The 22765-nt window shown below is 40.0% G+C and overlaps 1 protein-coding gene across 1 annotated transcript in view; it reads left to right on the plus strand.

Moving 5' to 3' along the window:
- The window catches only part of FANCD2 (FA complementation group D2), a 68894-nt gene that overhangs the window by 37060 nt on the left and 9069 nt on the right, over positions 1 to 22765 (plus strand). Inside the window, exons 19-36 of the mRNA XM_036266747.1 lie at positions 595 to 655; positions 1295 to 1414; positions 1849 to 1922; positions 2209 to 2355; positions 3094 to 3194; positions 3613 to 3728; positions 5254 to 5362; positions 6471 to 6581; positions 6845 to 6957; positions 8522 to 8662; positions 11010 to 11126; positions 11896 to 12024; positions 12720 to 12841; positions 17843 to 17953; positions 18977 to 19107; positions 20319 to 20412; positions 20906 to 21028; positions 22341 to 22434. Coding sequence (XP_036122640.1) covers positions 595 to 655; positions 1295 to 1414; positions 1849 to 1922; positions 2209 to 2355; positions 3094 to 3194; positions 3613 to 3728; positions 5254 to 5362; positions 6471 to 6581; positions 6845 to 6957; positions 8522 to 8662; positions 11010 to 11126; positions 11896 to 12024; positions 12720 to 12841; positions 17843 to 17953; positions 18977 to 19107; positions 20319 to 20412; positions 20906 to 21028; positions 22341 to 22434 — 2014 coding nt within the window. The remainder of the gene's footprint in view (positions 1 to 594; positions 656 to 1294; positions 1415 to 1848; positions 1923 to 2208; positions 2356 to 3093; positions 3195 to 3612; positions 3729 to 5253; positions 5363 to 6470; positions 6582 to 6844; positions 6958 to 8521; positions 8663 to 11009; positions 11127 to 11895; positions 12025 to 12719; positions 12842 to 17842; positions 17954 to 18976; positions 19108 to 20318; positions 20413 to 20905; positions 21029 to 22340; positions 22435 to 22765) is intronic.

Genomic DNA, 22765 nt, shown 5'->3' on the forward strand with positions numbered 1-22765 from the left:
CACAATTGTAGCATCTAAAGAAACTTTTTAATTGGGGCTTGATAAGACATTAACACTGCAAAATGACATTGGAGTTCAGTTCATGCTCCATGGAAATGATTCGTCAGGAATTCGTGGGACCTCAGGAGACATCCTTAGAATCAGCATTAGTAATCTATAGAGACTGAATAATGTACTGGTTAAGAGTTCATTTTCTGGACTCTGTTTGCCGGGGGTCAAATACTAGCTTCATTTTTTTATTAGCTGAATGATCTTAAGCGAGTTACTTTACCTCTCTGTGCCTTTGTATTCTCACATCTGTGAAATAAAGATAATAGTATTTACTTTGTAGAGTTGTTGAGAGCATTAAATGGTTAGAACGATGCTTAGTACTTGCGCTTATGATTATTACTAGTTTTAGTGTGCCCTTAAAAAAAAAACTAAGCTAGCCATTGTTTGCTCTAATCCACATTTTATATGACCTAAATAAATATTCTTCTGTAATTTCATGCACGTTTATCTTCACCCCCATCCCAGGGAAGGTCAGATTCTTAAACTTAATTGCCAATTGTTACAAAATATTACAAACGTGAAGCTAAAATTTCTTCTTTTTAGAAGCACATCTTCAAGTTTGACCCAAGGGAAAGCAGACCTGAGCAATGAACAGTACACACAGGTGAGCTCTTATAATGTAATTGGATATGTTTATGAGTAATTGAGGAATCGATTCTGGTCACTGTCAGTTTACTAGAAGGTGTACTGCTTTTTTCAGTATGTTTTCTAGAACGCATAGCTTTTTTGGCTTGTGGCACTTAGACGCTACTGGCTTGCATTGCTTTTATTTCTGTATCTGTGTACTCTCCCTAATTCAATTGTAAATTCCCAGAGAGCAAGAAAGGTAGGCCATGTTTGAAGAATAGCAGGTTGACCAGAGCATAGTAATGTGTAGTTGGAGAGTTGGAGAGAAAGCTATTTTGGAGTTAGAAAACAGGGCCTTGAATCTGAATCAGGACATTTTGATTTAATTTTTTATGCAGAGGTAGTTCTTAAAGGTTTTTAAGCCTGGAAATGGCATAATCCAAGCTTTGCTTTTGAAAAGTTAATGGCTGCATGAGTCTGATGGATTGGAAAAGAGATGAGATTAGAAAGAGATAGACTGGTCCAAATGGATACTCAGGAAAACCTTAGGTGAGAGGTAATAAGATCTTTGCCAGTATAATTGGACAGGACAAAACCTATAATAAGTGGGGCTAGTGGTTTTAGGGAAGCATTGGCAGCCAAGGGCTGAACCATTCTTTTTCTTTGGTTGCTCCAGGTGACCTCCTTGTTGCAGTTGGTTCATTCCTGCAGTAAGCAGTCTCCTCAGGCCTCTGTACTTTATTACGATGAATTTGCCAACATGATTCAAGGAGCAAAGCTGGCTCCAAAAGCCCTGGTAAGGCCAAGAATCTTTTCTTAAAGCAATGGAGCATGAGTGCTCTTTACTACACATTCTTCAATCTTTCTTTCTCTGTTTTGTTACAAAAATAGATTTTTCTATGAGCTCTCCCATATTTTAAGTGGGAAGGCTGTTCTACTTACCCTGCCTCAGACCTCTCCTCTGAAGCCTTCTTCAGATAATAACAGTAAGGAGCAGGTGTTGAAAATGTTAACGATGTTGTTGATAGCCACCATCTATTCTATGCCGGGCACTGTGTTAAGCACTTTTCATGCATTATGTCTTTTTTACTTCATAATAATGAGGAATATATTATTGTTATTTCCTTTTGGAAATGAGGAAACTGAGGCTTAGAAAAGTCAGTAGTTTATTTAGAGCTTCATAGCAAGTACACCCTGGGCTCTGCAGCCTTTTTTGTTTGTTTCCTGAAGGAATGGGTTGGGCAGACCATCTTTAATGATTTCCAAGATGCCTTTGTGGTGGACTTGTGTGCTGTTCCAAAAGGGTAAGTTCTATTTACTCACTGACTTGATTGTACTGGTGAAGAAATTATGTCAGAGCTAGTACAGACATCAGAATGCCCTTGACCTCAGCCAAATCTAGGCCAGTCCCACAACTTTCATCCCAAACCCAGCACCCCCAGCTCAAGAATTGCAAAAAAGTTCCCCATTTGTTCTCTCTCCTGTTCCTCATTTCTCCTCATAATAGGGAGATTGCTTTGTTCTTGTGGTTCCCCCTATAGATTTGCATACCCTTGAGTTGGGACATCAGATTCTGGTTTCTCTCCGCAGTGACTATCCATTTCCTGTGAAAGCTCTTTATGGACTAGAAGAATACAATAATCATGATGGGATTGCCATCAACCTCTTGCCACTGTTGTTCTCTCAGGACTTTGCAGAAGATGAGGGTAGAATGACTTCACAGGAATCAGACCACAAGTCAGTACACTTTTTCTTTTCTAAAACCTCTGCTGATGTTTTGAATGTTCACAGAGAATTCCAGAGTTCTTGCAGACCCAAGACAGGTAGTATTTGGATGGGTTACTGAGAATGGGGCAGAATCTTTGTTTTTCTCTTGGACCTTTTGGTTGGAATTTGCACTGCCTCATGATAGCCAGCAGGTTTGTGTAAGGCTATTTTTGTTTCTGTTTCTTTTTCCCTGTCATGGACACATAGTTATCTACCTCTGCCATTCTCACTCCCTCCTTCCTAACACATGGGCATTCATTTTACTCACCTCTGCCTTCATCCAGTTCAGCTCATTATTTATTTTCTGAGCATTCCTTAAGTTCCTTGTCATATGTTCTTTTTTTTTTTATCCTCACCCGAGGATATTTTTCCATTTTTTGTTCAGATAGAGTGGGAGGGGGAGAGAGAGAGAGAGAAACATCGATGTGAAAGGGACATATCGAGTGGTTGCCACCCACACAACCCAACGAGGGTCGGGGACAAACTGCAACCGAGGTACGTGCCCTTAGCGGGAACCGAACCCGGGTCTCTGGACCACAGGCCAACGCTCTAACTGCTGAGCCAAACTGGCCAGGGCCCTTGTCATATGTTCTTAAAAGTAGACAGTTATTTTGGGCAAAACTTCTCTAATTATAAGGTTGGGCTTCCCATAAATGTGGACTAATATGCCTATAAAGTGTGATATAGAGATGGATTTTTCCTTCCCAGATTGGTGTCTCCGTTGTGCCTGGCTCCCTATTTCCGGTTACTAAGACTTTGTGTGGAGCAACAACATAATGGAAACTTGGAGGAGATTGATGGTTTGTTAGGTACAGGACAACGTTATCCGATCCTTTCCTCTTTGTGACCTTTCTTTGGTAAACTCAGGAAGGGGCCGACCAGTACATGGTGTGTGGGGAGGAATTTTCTGACTTCACAGAGTAGTAGAACAGTAATAATAGAGTTCCAAAGACAAAGTGATACATATAGCACCCCAACATTTTAACAAATCAGTTGTTATTATAGTTCCACATTGCTTTCTGGTCCTTGCCTCTATAATTGTTGCAAAGACTTCTTAATTATATTTGTTAACTGCTGCTAATATGGAAGTAGTTTGGGGCTTACCAAAGCTTGATCTTCACATACAAGTTAAAGGGGAAACTACATAGGAGAGCTAGCTCTAGGGGCAGCATCCAGGTTCTGTTGATTTGAACGAAAGGGAGTAAAAAATCTATTCTTCTCTTTTAGATTGTCCTTTATTGCTCACTGACCTGGAGCCTGGAGACAGGCTGGAGTCCATGTCTGTTAAAGAACTTTCATTCATGTGTTCACTTATATATCTTACTATCAACTGGTTTCGAGAGGTGAGCAGTTATTAGAACATTTCACCTAGTATCTGTAGTTTTTCTCAAAAGGAAACCATTCTTTTGGTTCCCACAAGATCCCTAAAAAGTCTCTACCATGCACTAATCCCTGTGTGCTTCTCTAGCTGTTATGTCCCACCCTTCCCTAATTATGTGAACCTTCTGATGCAGCCAAATAAAAATACTAGAATTCACTTAATGTTGCTTCTGCTTTACTTCAAACCCTTTGCACAGAATTTTTACTTCCGCCTGGAATAACTACCTTCTCTACTATGAAAATACTGTTTATCCTTGCTTAAATACACACCTAATGTTTCAAATCAGAGAGCTGTATTGAATGAGTTTTCCCCTTCCTTTAGAACATATTTGTGCTTAATAAAATGCACAATAATATGAAATACAAGGAAAATGAAATGATGAAAACATTTTACATCTATATCATACTTTCTTTCTCATGCATAATATTTCTGAGAATTTTATTTACTTGAATTATCTCTTATCCTCACAATTATATTATGAAATAGGCAAGAATAAGTATTATCCTCTTTTTATACATATGGAATTTAAGATACAGAGAGTTCAGTCATTAAAATTTATCAAGTACTCTACCATGTCAAATGCTAGGCTCATTTTTTTTTTTTTTTCAATCCTCACTCGAGAATATTTTTCCATTTGTCTTCAGATAGAGTGAGAGTGGGGAGAGAGAGAATATTGATGTGAGAGAGACACATCAACTGGCCACCTCCCACACGTCCCTGACCAGGGTCGGGGATCGAGCCACAACTGAGGTACGTGCCTTTGACTGGAATCGAACCCGAGACTCTGGTCTGTGGGCCGATGCTCTAACTGCTGAACCAAACTGGCCAGTTTCTTTATTTACACTATTCAACAACAACTGCATTTTCATTTTATAGTTGAAGAGATAAAAGTTCACAAAGGGCCCTAGCCAGTGTTGCTCAGTGATAAGTGCCTCGGCCTACACACTGAAGGGTTTTGGATTTGATTCCCAGTCAAGGGCACGTACCTTGGTTGTAGGTTTGATACCCAGCCCCTGCCAGGGCATGTGTGTAGGGCAACCAATTGATGTGTCTCTCTCACATCAATGTTTATGTTTCTTTCTCTCCTCACCACCTCCCTCTCCTTCCCTACCTTCCTCTTCCTATTAAAAAAAAAATCAATGGAAAAAATATTCTCAGGTGAGTATTAACAACACAAAAAACTCAGGTTAAAGACTTAGCCAGGGTAATTAGTAGAATGAGACTTGTTTCACCAAAGTATGTGCTCTCTGGCCACTATGCTATTCCGCCTTGTCATTTAACTTGTACTAAATAGAACTAGGATTAAAAATCAGATCTTCTGTTTCTGCCCAGGGCTTTTTTTCTCTATAGCACCTTGCTGAGAACACTTTTTACATTACAGACTAAACTCACAGATCCTGCCAATGAATGGCATCTTTTAGCTCTGTATAAACAAGGTTAAAATCTGAACAGTTCTAAGTATGAGAATATAGTTTGTACTTTTGTAGGTTGTAAATGCCTTTTGCCAGCAGACGTCACCTGAGATGAAAGGGAAAGTGCTCGCACGGTTAAAGCACATTGTAGAGCTACAGAGAATCCTGGAAAAGTACGTGGCAGGTAAGGGAGGTATCCAGGTAGCCCTACTTGGACAGCAGTGAGGAGATAAAGAACTTAGCTTTTAAGCCAGGCTTAATGACAGCAATGAGTGAGTCCATTTTCCTCTCATTGTTATCTCCATGAGCTCTAGCTGCTTAAAATATAAAACACTGGTTTGATGCCCTGGCCAGTATGGCTCGGTTGGGCATTGTCCTGTATACTGGAAGGTTGCTGGTTCGATTCCTAGTTAGGGCACATGCCAGAGTTGTGGGCTTGATCCCCCATGGGGGCGTGCAAGGGATGTTTCTCTCTTTCTTCCTCTCCCTTTCTCTCTAAAAATTCAATTTTTTAAAAATCTTAAAACAAAAAACATTGATTGGGCTTTTGTTCTTTTTTTTTTTCTCCTTTATTAATTTGAGAGGGAGAGAAAGATATAGAAACATAGATGAGAGAGAACATTGATTGGCTGCCTCCTGCCTGCCCCGCACTGAGGATCAGGCCCAGAACCTGGGCATGTATCCTGACTGGGAATTGAACTGGCGACCTCTTGGTGCATGGGTCGATGCTCAACCACTGAGCCACACCGACCGGACTGATAGGGCTTTTGTAAAGCTACTTTGCTTTTTTGGATATCAAACTTGCATTGCCCTTTGACTTCCTGAACTTAGTTATGAACTGAAAGCTTATAATACCTCTGACCATTAAGTAAACTTGTCCTTTTAAGTGCTAGCTTGATTAGGGAAAACATGGAGCTTCCCTCAGGCCCTTATCTAAATAATTAGTTATAAAAGCAACCGTTGTGTGACAAAATATTGTTGATATCTTTAGATTATAAATGTAAACTAGTTTAATTTTAATCCTTATCTGCTTGAATATTTTATATCATTATTTAGAATGGTTTTATGTTAATTAATTATAATCAATTAAATGATATTCCTATAAGTTATCTCTGGCTATTTTTCTATGCCAAAACCATTAATGTCACATGACTGGAATGCATCTTATGGGAAGTCAGCCATGATTGGTAGTTCCAGAATCTAATTTTTAGCCAACTGGGTGGTTCACATTCCCAGTCTAATAGTGGCATATGGTTGTTATATATTGAGCTTCTGTCTGCTATCTATTTCAGTCGCCCCTGATGGTAGTCCTCCCCTTGCAACCTTTGACTTGGAAACTTTAGATGTAACACCCCATGCCAGTACTGCAGTTTCAGCAAAAACTAAAAAGCAAGGAATTACAGGTATGTTCTTACATCTTATTCTTTGCTTTCATATGCGCTGCATTGAATTGACCTAAGAGGTTTTATGCATCAAAGCATCAGTATTGGAGAGATTATGTAATGGAACCCTTTCTTTGGTATTTATAATGAACTATGGTTTGGGGTTATGAAATTACTTCTTCTGCCTCTAGGGAGTCTTTAGCAGGTTGTTTCCTAAAGGCACTGATACAGAGCAAATGTGATTATTGATTCCCTGAGTCACTTTTCTCTTTTTGAAACATAAGGAGGAAGGAAACGAAAAGCAGGTGGCAACAAAACATCCTCTCATGACACCCTTTCAAAGGAGGATGGTTCAGAATGCGACCCTACACTGTCTAATAGAGGCCAGCTGGAAAAGGTATTGGAATGATACATACCCATGAAAATGTGTGAGAGCCCAGTGAGATTAACAGAGGGCCAGCTTTATTGTCTGCGTTTAACAGAAAAAATTTAGGGAAAGGAGAGGCAAACAAAGTTTTGCAAGCCTTACAGTGTCCCTGTCGACAGAATTCACATTAGACTCTAAGTTCTTATCACTACCACACTGTTTTTCTAATTATTTTCTTGAATATTTTACTTCCTTTTTTACACCCTTGCTGTACTTTGAATTTTCTATTATGGTAATTATCAAATTCTGTCTTCAGATGTAGTTGTAGATTTACTTCTTTTAGCCTCTTTCCCCTTCTAATCCCAGATTGTCAATTTCTTGATAGATAGATACAACATGAAATGCTTTGTATAGTTTCTGGTACTTAAAAAACAGTAGTTTCCTTTTCCTATTACTCTGTACCACTCACAAAGTAGGTTTTGTGTGTTTGTGATATTGCCTAAACCGCATGGATCCCAAATATTATTGTGTTTTAGCTACTGTTTATTGAGTATTATACTTGATCTTAGCCAAAAGGCCAAGAAGTAGTGTTTATTGAGTATTTATTATGTATAACTCCTCTAATCCTCCTAAAAACCTAAGGTTAGTATTCATATTCACATTTTAATAAATGAGAACTAAGACCCAGAGAGGGTAAGTGCCTTAGCCAAGGTCACACAGTTAATAGTGCTTGATCAAGGGCTTGAAGCTAAATCTTTCTTTTTTTTTTTTTAATCCTCACCCGAGGACATTTTTTGATATTTTGTTCAGATAGAGTGGGAGGGAGAGAGAGAGAGAGAAACATTGACGTGAAAGCGACACATCGAGTGGTTGCCACCCACACGACCCAACCAGGGCCGGGGACAAACTGCAACCAAGGTACATGCCCTTAGCGGGAACCGAACCCGGGTCTCTCGGGACCGCAGGCCAACGCTCTAACCGCTGAGCCAAACCGGCCAGGGCAAATCTTTCTTTTTTTAATTATTTTCCAGTTATAATTGACTACAATATTAGTTTCAGGTGTACAAAATAGTAATTAGACATTTATATAACTTATAAAATGATCACCCCAATAAGTCTAATACCTATTTAACACTATACATAGTTATTACAATATTAATGATTATATTTCTATGCCGTACTTGACATCCCTGTGACTATTTTTATAACTGGCAGTTTCTACTTCTTAATTTATTTCTACTTTTTCATCCATCTCTCCAATCCCCCACCCACCCACTCATCTGTTGACCATCAATTTGAAGAAGCCAAATCTTTCTAGCCTCTAAACTCATAGTTTTCTGTACCGTACCATAATGCCTTGATTTGTCTAATCGTCCCCAAGGAGAAATGAACCAAGAACCTTGATGTGTGACATATATCCCAATATAAATTAGGTGTTCTGTCTCAGGAATATATAGAGACTTTGGTGAAAGGAAATTGGTGATATGATGAAAATGTAATGTTTTGCATAAGAAGAATGAATACATAATTCATTAAAAATTAGACTAAATGTAATCCTCATTTATTGTATTGGTTGCTACTACTTTCTTCCTAGGAGTTCAAAGGGAAAGAAGAGAAGACAATGTCACTACAGAATTACCATTTTTTATTTCGAGAGCTGGACATGGAGGTTTTCTCTATTCTGCATTGTGGGCTTGTGACCAAGTTCATCTTAGATACTGAAATGCACACTGAAGTAAGTGATAGTGATGAGATCCCAGAACTTAATCTTCTTTCAGAAGATGCCTCAGTTCTATTCTTATTTCAAAAAGAATACTATGACGTTGAGAGAAGTTGGACTCTGACTTCCGAAGCCTTTATGTATGAAATTAATAATGAATAATCAACTTTGTCATCTTGATGTTTTGTAAGTCTAAGTTTTTCATAGTGTGCTAGACATTATAAGAAATCGTGCCAATGAGGTGATCCTTACCTTAGTTACTAACAATAAGATGTTTAGATTACTTTTGTAGAGCAGCACTGTTCTGATATATAGAGGTCAATGCTATTTTCATGGCATTTGTTCTGCATCCATGAGATGCTTACCAGACTTTTGTGTTTGCCAGTAACACAAAAGTAGTGCATACCACGTGATGTTAGCCTTCAAGTAGTTCATAATATAATAAAGGGAGTAGACATAACTAGCAGTATGTGCTATGTTGATTGGCTGAACCAAGTAGCAGTGAAACTCTGAAGAGAGAATGGTATTTATGAGGAAGTTGGAAGTAGCAGACATTTTCACAGTAAAACTAACTTTTTGATGTTAATCATCACCTGAGGATATTTTTCTATTGATTTTTAGAGAGAGTGGAAGGGAGGAAGAGTGGGGGGAAACATTGATGTGAGAGAGACACACCTGTCTGTTGCCTCCAGCACACACCCCAACTGGGGCTAGGGATCAACCTTGCAATCCAGGTATGTGCCCTTGACCGGGAATTTGTGCCCATGACTTTTCAGTGCTTGGACTGACGCTCGAACCATTTGTGTTCGAGCCACAGCAGAAAAGCTAACTTTTGATATGGGAATTCAATAGAGCAGAGGTTCTTCAGGTTAAAAAAAACATGAGAAATAGCATGGATTTTTTTTTTCCTTTTTCTTTTATCAATTTATTTTTGTTACAGATGTTTCTCCTTTTTCCCCTCAGATACCCTCCTGCCCCCCCCCACCAAGCATTGTTGTCCTAGCATGGATTTTTTTTAATCCTCACCCGAGGACATTTTTCCATATTTTGTTCAGGTAGAGTGGGAGGGAGAGAGAGACAGAGACAGAGAGAGGGAGAGAAACATCGACAGGAAAGAGACACATCGAGTGGTTGCCAACTGCATGACCCAACCAGGGCTGGGGACAGACTACAACCGAGATACGTGCCATAGTGGGAACCGAACCCGACGCTCTAACCGCTGAGCCAAACCGGCCAGGGTAGCATGGATTTTTTTAAAAATATTTTTTCTTTATTGATTTTAGGGAGAGAGAGGAAGAGAGAGGGAGAGAGAGATAGAAACATCAGTGAGAGAACATCGATTGGCCGCCTCCTGCATGTCCCCCACTGGAGACCAGGCCCCAAACTTGGGAATGTGCCCTGACCGGGAATCGAACCAGCGATCTCTTTGGTGCATGGGTTGATGCTCAGCCAGTGAGCTACACCGGTAAGGCTTAGCATGGATTTTTTTTTTATCCTCACCAGAGGACATTTTTCCATTTTTTTGTTCAGATAGAGTGGGAGGGAGAGAGAGGAAGAGAGAGAGAGAAACATCAATGTGAAAGGGATGCATCGAGTGGCTGCCACCCACATGACTCCAACCAGGCCTGGGGACAAACTGCAACCGAGGTACATGCCCTTAGCGGGAACCGAACCCAGGTCTCTCGGGACCGCAGGCCGATGTTCTAACTGCTGAGCCAAACTGGCCAGGGCTTAGCATGGATTTTTAACATAGATTTTACAAGAATATAAGCGTCTTCAGAATAGAGACTATCTTTTTTTTTTTTTCCCCTGATCTTTCTACATCAGCTTGTATATGGAGATTTGCCATAAATGTATACCAAGAGAACAGTTTGAAGTAATACTGGATTTGGCCCATTCTGTTTCTGGTGGTATGATACACTTATGGAGATCTTGCCCAGAGTTAATAGTAGCAAAATGTTAGAGGACAGAAAATATGAAAGGATTATTTAATGAACAGAGAAAAGCAAAATTCCCTTGAATTAGTCATATTTTTTCTCAGAGTACTTAGGAAATGTACCTTGGGTCCACATCTGGAAGGATACACAGAAGTATTTGTTTCTAGAAAAAAATTATCTTCCAAAACTCTACTGCCTATTAAAGTTTTGATAATTTGAAATTTTGTTTTACTTTAGAAATGCTTGATTTTTTGATTTGTTGACATAGCATAACAGCCATTTATTTATATGAGGTAGGAGGAAATTTCCCTTTTTAGTAATGGTCAGATTCTTCATCCATTGGGAAGACTAAATATAAAATGTACTCCCTAAAATAGATGGCTAGGACCTGCTTGGAATTACTCTTTCCTTATTTCTTGTGACAGTCTACGGAAATTGTGCAACTTCAGCCCCCTGAGCTGCTTTTCTTGCTGGAAGATCTCTCTTACAAGGTGAAGAATATGCTGACACCTTCTGTTACCAGGAGAGTCCCTTTTCTCAAGGTTAGTATAAGCAGAAGCATATACTGGCTTTAGTGGATTTGGAAGCAAGGAGGTCTTAGTAGTGAACAAGTTGGCACTTTCTCTGGTATTGTGTTTGGGTCACTGAGTAGCATGGTAACAGCTTCATTGCCAGACCATATTCACCTTGTTTAGAAACGAACTCTGAAACAGAGAAAACAAAAAAGCCACCCAAAAAAGGAAGTGTATTTCTAAGTGCCCCAAGCATTCTGAATCTTGTTCTATGCCCGGGTTTTGGTTTTAACAGCCTCCCAAACTAAGCCCATGCCTAAGCTTGAGTGTAATAATTTTCCAGAGAAGGCCAGAACCTTGGTATATACAGTGTACGAATGTGCCATAGCATCTGGTGAGGCAACTAGATGATGAAAATAACAAAATGTGAAAATTTTAGGTGTAAACATTTATACGTTAGCACATCCAGTTACTTGATTCTTTCTTGTTTGTACTCAACTATTTGCTGTACATTCTTAACAGCCTAAATGATTTCTATTTCTGTGTAAGGTTTATCTCATTAGTAATTATGGGTCTGTACTTCTCAAACAGTGGTTGTACTCTATACAGCCAATATATTTGTTATTTGATGAAGGAGCAAGATAAGATCCCTCTTTCAGAGCAGAGTCTTAGGCAAGCAGTTAATTTGTTTATCCACCCCTGCCTGGTAGCACAGGTTCAACTAAACCCCGTAATGAACTTTTGATTTCGGAGAAGCTATCCAGCAGTTTCTTCCCCAGTAACTCTGAATTTATTTCAGAGTAAAGGAAGCCAGAATATTGGATTGTCACATCTCCAGCAGAGATCCAGCCAAGAAATTGCTCATTGTATTGTTCAACTGCTAACTCCAGTGTGTAACCATCTGGAAAACATTCACAACTATTTTCAGGTCAGAAGACTATCTTATTATTATAAAGACTTAGAAATCACTAAGTTAGCCCTGGCCGGTTTGGCTCAGCAGTTAGAGCGTCGGCCTGTGGTCGAGAGAGACCCGGGTTCGGTTCCCGCTAGGGGCATGTACCTCGGTTGCAGAGTTCCCGCTAGGGGTATGTACCTCGGTTGCAGTTTGTCTCCGGCCCTGGTTGGGTCATGTGGGTGGCAACCACTCGATGTTTCTCTCTCTTTCTCTTCTTCTCTCTCCCTCCCACTCTATCTGAACAAAAAAATGAAAAAATGTCTTCAGGTGAGAATAAAAAAAAAATTTATAAAAGAAATAAATCACGCCCTGGCCAGTTTGGCTCAGCGGTTAAAGCGTTGGCCTGCGGTCCAGAGAGACCCGGGTTCGGTTCCCGCTAAGGGCACGTACTTCGGTTGCAGTTTGTCCCCGGCCCTGGTTGGTCGTGCGGGTGGCAGCCACTCGATGTGTTCCTTCATGTCGATATTTCTCTCTCTCCCTTCCTTTCTCTCCCTCCCACTCTATCTGTACAAAAAATGGAAAAATAGCCTCGGGTGAGGATAAGAAAAAAAAAAAAAAAGAAAGAAATCACTAAGTTAACAAGATACTTCACTTTTGGCTAAGAAATATTAAAGGAAAATGACGACAATTGCTGAAGCAACTGTCCTAAAAGTAATTTTTCCTTTTAGTGCTTAGCTACTGAGAATCATGATATAGTTGTTGATGGACCAGGAATGCAAGTTCAGGAGTACTGCCTAATGTCTTCCTGCTATCAGAGGCTACTGCAGATTTTTCATGGACTTTTTGCTTGGTGAGTATGTGGCAGGTACAGTAGGTAGAGATAATCCATTTTGTACTTGCTTTTACTTGACAGTCACCAAAGAACTGAGGTATAGAAAAGAAGAAAAAGGTTCCAAAAGACTTATGTAAATATGGTGTTTATTTTTGGAATGTTTGTGTCTGCATCACTTCATTTGATTTCACACCCTCTGTGTCTTATGGAGTTGCTGTTGTTAACTCATTTGAAAATTAGATGACTTGCTATTGGCTAGCCTGTAAGAAATCTGACCCTCTGATTCTTAGCTGAGTTTGCTGGAGCAAACTTTTTGTAATAACACTGGAGAGATTGTTATTACTTAACAAGTTGTTACTAAACAAATTCTAGATTATCTGATAAAGAACTGAGCATAGTTGCAGCTGGGGTATTTGTGAGTGCCTTTATAGAAGCAGTGGGGCTTCATTAGGCTCTTGAAGGGTAGATGGCCTTTGGGAGGTAAAGAAAGGGGCTGGAAGGCACAGCATGGATGAAAGGAGACATAAAGGAAGTGTGTTCCTTAAATGTTTTTGTTCCTCAAGGCTGGGCCCTGGCCCCTCTGTTCTCACTATATAAGTTTCCTGGGCAATCTCACCCAAGCTTAAATTTGTTCTAAATTGGTCTTCTGAGCTACAGGCATTTATATCCAACTGCCTACACAACACCCTCTTAGATGTGTCATTGACACCTCAGACTTGTCATATCTGAAATGAAGTGTATCATCCTTACCACTGCTCCTTCAGCTTTGCCTGGCTTAGATAAATGGCACCACGAGCAGTCTGAGCCAGAAACCAAGAGTTATTCTTTGTCCCTTCCTCTACTGTCTGTATTTTCTCTTTCCCACATCTGATCACAAAATCCTGTTGATTTTATCTTCTAAGTCATATCTAAATAGCCATCTCATTCTTCACTATTTCCAAACTCCCATCATCTCTCACCTGGACTAGATTAGTTTCACATTTGGTCTCTCTGCCTGCACTTGCCCTCCCTTAGTCCATTCTTTACACAGCAGTCAGAGTGATCTTCCCAATGCAAACTCAGTCTTATCCTGTCCCAGCTTTGGTTTCTGATTGCCCTTATTTTACTTTTTAAAAAAAGTTTTATTTATTGATTTTGAGAGAGAGAAACATCGATTTATTGTGCCACTTGTTTTTGCATTTATTGATTGCTGCTTTTGTGTGCCCTGACCAGAGGTCAAACTTGCAACCTTGGTGTATAGGGATGATGCTCTAACCAACTGAGTTACCTGGCCAGGGCCCCTTTAGATTTTTCTTGAGTTTAAATTCTTCTACTTAGCTTCTAAGACTTTTCATGATCTGACTCCTGCTATTCCATTTGTCTTACACTCTGCCCTCCAGCTCTACTGAATTAATTTCAGCACCCTATATAGCTTACGCCTGGAAGACTTCACACATACTCATTCTTCTACCAGGATCCCCATCTTCCTTGACCCCCCATCTTTTCTAACTCATCCTTGAGATCTGGATTTAAACTTCACTTCCTCAGGGTCATCTTCTCTGACCCCTAGGCCAGGTAAGCCTCCTTTCTGCCTCTCTGACCTCCAGTTCTCTTATTACTCTGTTATCCTCTTATGATAAAACTTATTACATGTTATTATAATTACTTGTTCATCTGTCTTTCTTCCTGGACTTAGAGTTCTATGAGGGCCAAGACCAGTCATTGTTATATCCTCAGTACTTAACAGCACCTGAAAAAAGGTTTAAACAGATGTTTCATCGAGGAGATATATGGATGGCAAATAAACACATGCAAAGATGTTCAATAGTATTAGTTATTTAGGAAATGCAAGTTAAAAATCATTGCATGGGCCCTGGCTGGTTTGGCTCAGCGGTTGGAGCATCAGCCTGTGGACCAGAGAGTTCCAGGTTGGGCTCCCGCTAGGGGCACGTACAAAAAAAAAAAAAAAAAAATCATTGCATGGCCTGGCCAGTGTGGCTCAGTGGATTGAGCATTGTCCATGGACTGAGAGGTGCCAGTTTGATTCCTGGTCAGGGTACATGCCTGGGTTGCAGGCTCGATCCCCAGTGGGGGTGTTCAGGAGGCAGCTAATTGATGTTTCTCTCACATCGATGTTTCTATCTCTCCTTCCCTTCCTCTCTCTCTAAAAAAGTCAATAAAAACATACTAAATAAACAACAACATTGCCTAGCTAAATTAAAAATATTTTCCTTGCCAAGTGTTGCAACTAGAACTCTCATATGCTGCTGGTGGAACTATAAAATGGTACACCCAGGCTGCCATCAACAAATCATTACACAATAAGTGCTGGTGAGGGTGTGGAGTAAAGGGGACTCTAGTACACTGCTGGTGAGAATGCAGACTGCTGCAACCACTATGGAAAACACTGTGGTGTTTCCTCAAAAAATTAATAATTGAATTGCCATTTGACCCAGTGATCCCACTTCTAGCAGTATATCCTAAGAAACCTGAAACACCAACCAGAAAGAATACATGTACCCCTATGTTCATAGCAGCACTACTTACAATCGCCAAGACCTGGAAACAGCCCACATGTCTATCAATAGATGAGTGGATAAAAAAGCTATGGGACATATATATAATGGAGTACTATGCAGCTGTAAGAAAGGGACCTCAAGAGTATTATGCTAAGTGAAATAAACCAATCAGAGAAAGACAAATACCAAATGATCTCACTTATTTGTGGGATGTAATGAACAAGGTGGGCTGATGAACAAAATAGACCGAGAGACATAGAAAGGAGTATGGTTCAGACTGACAAACCTCAGAGTAGGAGGGTGGTGTGGGGAGATGGATGAGATGAACCAAAGAACTTATATGCATGTATGCATAACCAATGGATATAGACAACAATGCTAAGGGGTGGGGGAGCAGAATGGGTCGGAGGGGGTCTGGCGGGGGGAAAGGAGGAACATCTGTAACAAAAATAAATTAATAAAAATTGAAAAAAAAAGTTGAAATGGTACACCCACCCTTTTTTTTTCTTTATTGATTTGAGAGGGAGAGAGAGATAGAAACATAGATGAGAGGGAACATCAATTGACTGCCTCCTGCGTGCCCCTCACTGGGGATTTGGCCCACAACCTGGACATGTGCCCTGACTGGGAATTCAACCAGCCACACCAGCTGGGCAGTATACCCACTTTTAAAAACACTTTTTCTGTTCCTTAAGAAGTTATCCTTGGCTGGGTAGCTCAGTTGTTTAGAACATTATCTCGATATGCCAACGTTGTAGGTTTGATCTCTGGTCAGGGCACATACAAGAAGCAACCAGTGAGTGCATCGATAGGTGGAACAAAAATCAGTGTCTCTCTCTCTCTCCCTCTCTTTCTCTCAAATCGATAAATTTTTAAAAATTTGAAAAGACGTACACACCTACCATACAACAGCCATTCCACTCCTAGGTATCTACCCAAGAAAAATAAGAGCATATGTCTACATAAGTGTTTTATTTTTTAATCCTCACCTGAGGACATTTTTGCATTTATCTCATAGAGTAGGAGGGAGAGAGGAAGGAAGAGAGAGAGAGAAACATCGGCGTGAGAAAGACACATTGAGTGGCTGCCACCCATGCTACCCCAACCAGGGCCGGGGACAAACTGCAACTGAGGTACGTGCCCTTAGCGGGAACCGAACCTGAGACGCTCTGGTCCGCAAGGCGATGCTCTAACCATTGAGCAAAACCGGCCAGGGCTGTCTGCATAAATGTTTATAGCAGCTTTATCTGTAATAGCTCCAAACTGGAAACAACTCCATGTTCATCAAATGGTGAATGGATAAAAGGTGGTATATCTGTATGTTGGAATACTACATACAACAACATGGATGGAAAAGGAATTATACTGAATTAAAAGGAAGACCATAAGAGTATTTAATATTTGAGTCCATTTATATGAAATTCTAGAAAAGCATATAATCTTATAGTGATAGAAAACAGGTCAGTGGTTGCCTAGCACTGGGCAGGAAGATGGAGGGGAGAGATGGATTACAAAGGAATATACGGAAATTTTTGGTGGTAATGGATATGTTTATTATTTTCATTGTGGGGATGGCTTCATGGGTTTATATGTAAGTCAACTGATAAAGTCAACATTTTAAACACATGCAGTTTATTGTATGTCAATTTTACCTCAATAAGGCTATCCAAAGAAAAAGAAATGAACCTGACTCATAACAGGCCCTCAGAATATACTTGTTGAAAGGAAGAATGACTATCACTAGTGATGTGGAAATTTTTCTAGAGGAGCAGATCTAGGGGGTCAGATTGTATGTATTGGGCCTCGAGGATTAGGATGAAGAATTTGAATATTGTCCGGGAGAGCAATTTTGGAGTTTGGGGATCATTGTATAATGAAAACAGTGTTTTAGAAAGAAATGCAAAAAGACCAGTCAAAAGTGTCACCATGATCTGTGCATGTGATGATAAGGGCCTGGCCAAGAGTGATGGTGAAAAGAAAGGTACAGAAGGAAAGGTAATCTGAAGATAGCATAGTTAAGACTTGTTCATATAGAAGAAGGAATAAGTTCTTTTTTTTTTTTTTTGGTACATGCCCCTAGCGGGAACTGAACCCCGGACTCTCTGGTCCTCAGGCCAATGCTCCAACCACTGAGCCAAACCGGCCAGAGCGGAATAAGTTCTTTATTGAGCACCTACTATGGATTAGACATTGATTTAGCAATTTGACAAAATTATTCCTATTTTTTTAGAGAAGACATACTTATCTCTAAAATGTAGGGAATGAAGGAGAACATTTTCTGTTGAAACTAAATCTACGTGAACTCAGGTCTTTAAGGAAAGACTGTTTTAGGCACATTTCAACTTCTAGTCTGATACTCAGAGCTATGGCTGAATTTGGCACTTGAGTACTTTTAGTACTTTAGTTCTGCTTTTCTCTGTTGACTTATTGATGGTACAAACTGGAGGCCAGGATCCTCAAATACTGTCCAAGCAGTCTTTCTGAAACTAAGCTAAAACATCTTACCTTGACTTTCCTGTAGGAGTGGATTTTTTCAACCTGAAAATCAGAATTTACTATACTCGGCCCTTGAGGTCCTTACTAACCGACTGAAGCCAAGAGAGCCTGACCAGCCTTTGGAGGAACTGCTTAGGTGAGTTCAACTACATATTCCAGAGAGTTTACCAGGAAGCTCCTAGGAACAAGATTTCTTGGAAATAATTTTGGTGTCTCCATAGGTGTGAGGGAAATTGACATTTTTAGGTATTTTTCCTCAGGTAGCTTTCTCTCCTGTGTATTCAGATAAATCCTGAAGCATTAGAAACTACTGAACAAATCATTCTAAGTCTTTATGCATCTTTTATCATGTAAAATTTGCCTTTTCCAGTAATGACAGTGACAGCACTGACCATCTACAGTCAACTTTTGATTATCCTAAGATCTACTCTGTCTCTCAGTAGGATTAGGTAATTAAGTAGCAGCTAGTTAACACTGATTGCCTGTATCTTTTCCCCAATATTGGCAGAAAAGGAGCCTAGGTTGAGGGCTAGGCAGTGGAGGAGGGAGCTGAAGGAGATCTAAGGGACAGGGTTCCCAGCCTCCTACCCCAGCTTCAGCCAGAGTAATTGGGTCTTTCTCTCACCTCCCCTGATAGCCTTGTCTATCACTGGGTCTTCAATCAATACTTGTCATCTCTACCTTTAAGGCAGGGTTTTATTTCATTTTAAATACAATACTTTTAAATTTATTTTATCTCCTTTCCACCAATCAATCAGAAATTGACTCTAATTTTATTTCAGCTACAATTTTGGATTAATTGTGACTCCCATCCCCCATTACTTCACTGTATTGAAAGCTGACCATATATAGTACATATATATATATATATTTTTTAGATCCTCACCCAAGGACATTTTTGCATTTATCTTCAGATAGAGCGGGAGGGAGAGAAAGAGGAAGAGAGAGAGAGAAACATCGACGTGAGAGAGACACATTGACTGTCCTAGCTTTCTCCATACAAAGTTACAGTTCTCTGTCAATGTCTTGAAAGAAGGTTGCTACTAAAGCACCTGAAAAAGAGGATTCTGTTTAACCATCAAACACCTAAATGGACTTGGACAACTCATGGATTTAGATAATACTTGTGATATTTTTTAAATTTCTTTTCTCCTTACAGCCAAAGCTTCCATTACTTGCAGAATTTCCATCACAGCATTCCCAGTTTCCAATCTGCTCTTTATCTCATCAGACTTTTGATGGTCATTTTGGCGAAATCTACAGCTCCTACTAAGAACAAAGGAAAAATTGGTGATGGGCCCAGATCCTCTTTTTTATCATCTTCACAAATAGGATTAATAACTCAAGCTTGTAAACTTAGGGCTTCCTAGGAACTTGTTTGTTTTACACGTAAATCCCTCCATAACTGTAGATGTGCCCTCTTGCTATATACCAAGAAGGACATTTCCCCAGAAGGAGCTGTATGACTGATCTCTGGTGATATTGCTTAGTTTGAATTTGGTTACTTCAATTGGCTAAATAATTTTTTTTTGCTTCTGATTATTCCTATCCTTTTATTTTATCTTATTTTTTTAAATTATGTGAGACATTTGAGAAAAAAGAGACATAAACCATGAGGTTTATAAGATGGGAGAAAAAGGGGAAATTAGGATTAAGTATAAAGAAAGACCTGACCCCATTCATGAATTTTTTTTTTCTTTTAACTGTCTTTTATCATAGCTCTGGGGATGCAGCTCATTGATTATACATCCTAACTGACAACACAGACAGAAAGTAGGAAGAAAATGCAAATCAATCTTTATTATTCCCTGTTGATTAAAAGGGGAAAGTTTGGTCTGCATCTATGAGGCTACTGCTTTTTGGCTTGCCCAGGAGGAACAAGATTGGCTTTCCCACTGCCCTTTCTTTTTTTTAAATATATATATATATATATACATATATATATATATATATATATATTTTTTTTTTATCCTCACCTGAGGACATTTTTCCATTTTTTTATTCAGCTAGAGTGGGAGGGAGGGAGAGGAAGAGAGAGAGAAAGGAACATCGATGTGAAAGGGACACATCGTTTGGCTGCCACCCGCATGACCCAACCAGGGCCAGGGACAAACTGCAACTAAAGTACATGCCCTTAGCGGGAACTGAACCTGGGTCTCTCTGGACCATAGGCTGATGCTCTAACTGCTGAGCCAAACTGGCCAGGGCCCACTGCCCTTTCTCTGTGTGTGTGTCTGTGTAGTTCATAGGTGTGTGTGTGTGTTAGGATAGGGTGGGAGGGTGGGACATTTTGGGTCTTAGACAAATGCATTTATTTCTGATAGAAGGGCCAGTGAAACAGAAACCCATGACAGCGTTTTTCAAATTGTCTGTTAGACTAGGAACTTTATAGTAAATAGAAAGAATAATTATTTTTATCAGTAATCATCCCCCAAAGCCTGACAAACAGAGTGAGGTCTATTTTCCATGTGTGAGATAACTTTGTCTTGTTTCTCCAACAGCTTCCCTGGCCAGACATTTCCTCTGTCGGGTGTGGCCAAGTGGGGAAAAAGAGAAGAGCAGCATCCCTAATGACCAGCTCCATGATTTGCTGAGGTGAGGTGCGCTGTTTCTCTCCATGAGCCAAATAGCCTTCCATTTTGCCACTGTTGGGGTCTGTCATCTAGTCAAAGACTGAGAAATTACCTTGGTTAGGGAGAACTTGGAAGCAATGAAATAGATTAGAAATTAACAAAATTTAGAAAAGGTGGATCATAAGATCCTCTAGTTATGTTTTCCATTGTCATCTAGTTTCTTATTGAGTCAAAGAGGATGAGGAGGAGTCTGCAGTTGTATCCTGCTTGGTTAACCAGCAAATCAATTATTTATTAATTGCCTACCATATCCAAAATACATTCATCACTTCCAAGATGTCTAACTGTATTTATAATTGAGACATCATTTTCTTACCTGTCATGTTTCTGGAATCTTTATTTAAATTTTTTTTTATCTCAGTACTAAAGCTAAATACCTGGTAATATCTCAAGAAAGAAATCTTGATTTAGGAATTCTGTAACATGTGTTCATATTCCTATGACTCTCAATGCAGCATCTACCTGGAGCATACAGACAGTGTTCTGAAGGCCATAGAGGAGATTGCTGGTGTTGGTGTCCCAGAACTGATCAAATCTTCCAAAGATGCATCATCTTCCACATTCCCTACGTTGACCAGGTAAGGGAGTTCTCTCCTGTGGGTCTTTTCCTAAGTTAGAATCACACTATCCAATATATGTAGTTTTCAAGTAACTACCTTACTCTTCATCTGATTCTGAAACAGATGGTAGGTACAGTCATTCATTTAACATACAGTATGTCTGCCTGCATTCTTTTCAAGGGGCTCTCAGCCAAACTATGTGAAAGAACCTTATTGAGGAATGAATTTTTAGTTGTTACAGTCTTAAAAGGTAATGAGTAGTCACTAAACTTTTATCAGTATTTTCATCCTTTAAACAGATTATTTTTCCAATATTTTAAACACCTTTAAAAGAATAAATTGATTGTATCTAACCATGTATGTCTCACTTAATGGGTATTTTTTTGTTAATCCTCACCCAAAGAAACTTTCCCCCCATTGATTGGTTGCCTCCTGCACGCACCCCAACCAGGGCCAAGGATTGAACCTGCAACCCAGGTACATGCCCTTGACCAGGAATCGAACCCCTGACCCTTTGGTCCAAGGGCTGACACTCTAATCATTGAACCATACTAGCCAGGGCAATGGTTGTTTTTTGTTGTTGGTGGTGGTGTTTTCCATTCTCACCCGAGGCTGTTTTTTGTTTTGTTGCTGTTTTTTGTTTTTATTTTTTTCATTGATTTGAGAGAGAGAGGTAGGGGGAGAGAGAGAAAGAGACATCAATGTGAGAAAGAAACATTGATTGGTTGCCACCTATCTTGACCCACAAACTGGGTATGTGCCCTGACCAGGAATCAAGCCTGTGACCCTTCCATACATGAGGCAACATTCTAACCACTGAGCAACACCGTCCAGGGCTCACTTAATGGATTTTGTGTCTCATAATATTAATAGTTATCTTACATTCCTATAGTGTTTACAGTTTATAAAGCATTTTACATTTTTTATCTCATTTGATCCTTTTGAGGATCCTGTGAGGTGTATCATTAATCCTATCTTACTGATGAGAAAAATGAGGGTTCGAGGGAGAACTTACTTAAGCTTGTACAGGCAATAAAGTAAATATGGAACTAGGAACCTAAAGTTGGATCTTTTCATCAGTACTTCACTGCTCTTTCCATACCACCACACTATCTCCCTTCATAAAGTTAATTCCATTGTTTCACAGGCCATCTTTTTTGGGCTCATTTCTAAATTCTTATCACCACCCCCATCCTTTTACAGCAGACCCCATTGAAAGGACATTCAGAGAGGTAGGGAAGGAAATGACTTTTGGTTCCTTGGCACTTCCCAGGAAGCTTTCTAAACAGTGCGTCATTGTGTGGGTGTGCATGTCCTTCCCCTCTTCTAGGCACACCTTTGTCATTTTCTTCCATGTGATGATGGCTGAACTAGAGAAGACGGTCAAAGGTCTTCAGGCTGGCACAGCAACAGATTCTCAACAGGTGAGTCAAATACTCCCACCCCAAGAAATAGACTTTGGATTACAGTAAATCCTCAATATTGTTGATAGGTTCTTAGAAATTGTATCTTTAGCCCTGGCCGGTTTGGCTCAGCGGTTAGAGCGTCAGCCTGCGGTCCTGAGAGACCCGGGTTCAGTTCCCGCTAAGGGCACGTACCTCGGTTGCAGTTTGTCCCCCGCCCTGGTCGGTTGTGCCGGTGGCAACCACTCAATGTGTTCCTTTCACATCGATGTTTCTCTCTCTCGCTGTTCCTCTCTCTCCCACTCTACCTGAACAAAAAATGAAAAAGTGTCCTCGGGTGAGGATAAAAAAA

Source organism: Molossus molossus, unplaced genomic scaffold, assembly GCF_014108415.1.
Source record: "Molossus molossus isolate mMolMol1 unplaced genomic scaffold, mMolMol1.p scaffold_m16_p_18, whole genome shotgun sequence".
Lineage (NCBI taxonomy): Eukaryota > Metazoa > Chordata > Mammalia > Chiroptera > Molossidae > Molossus > Molossus molossus.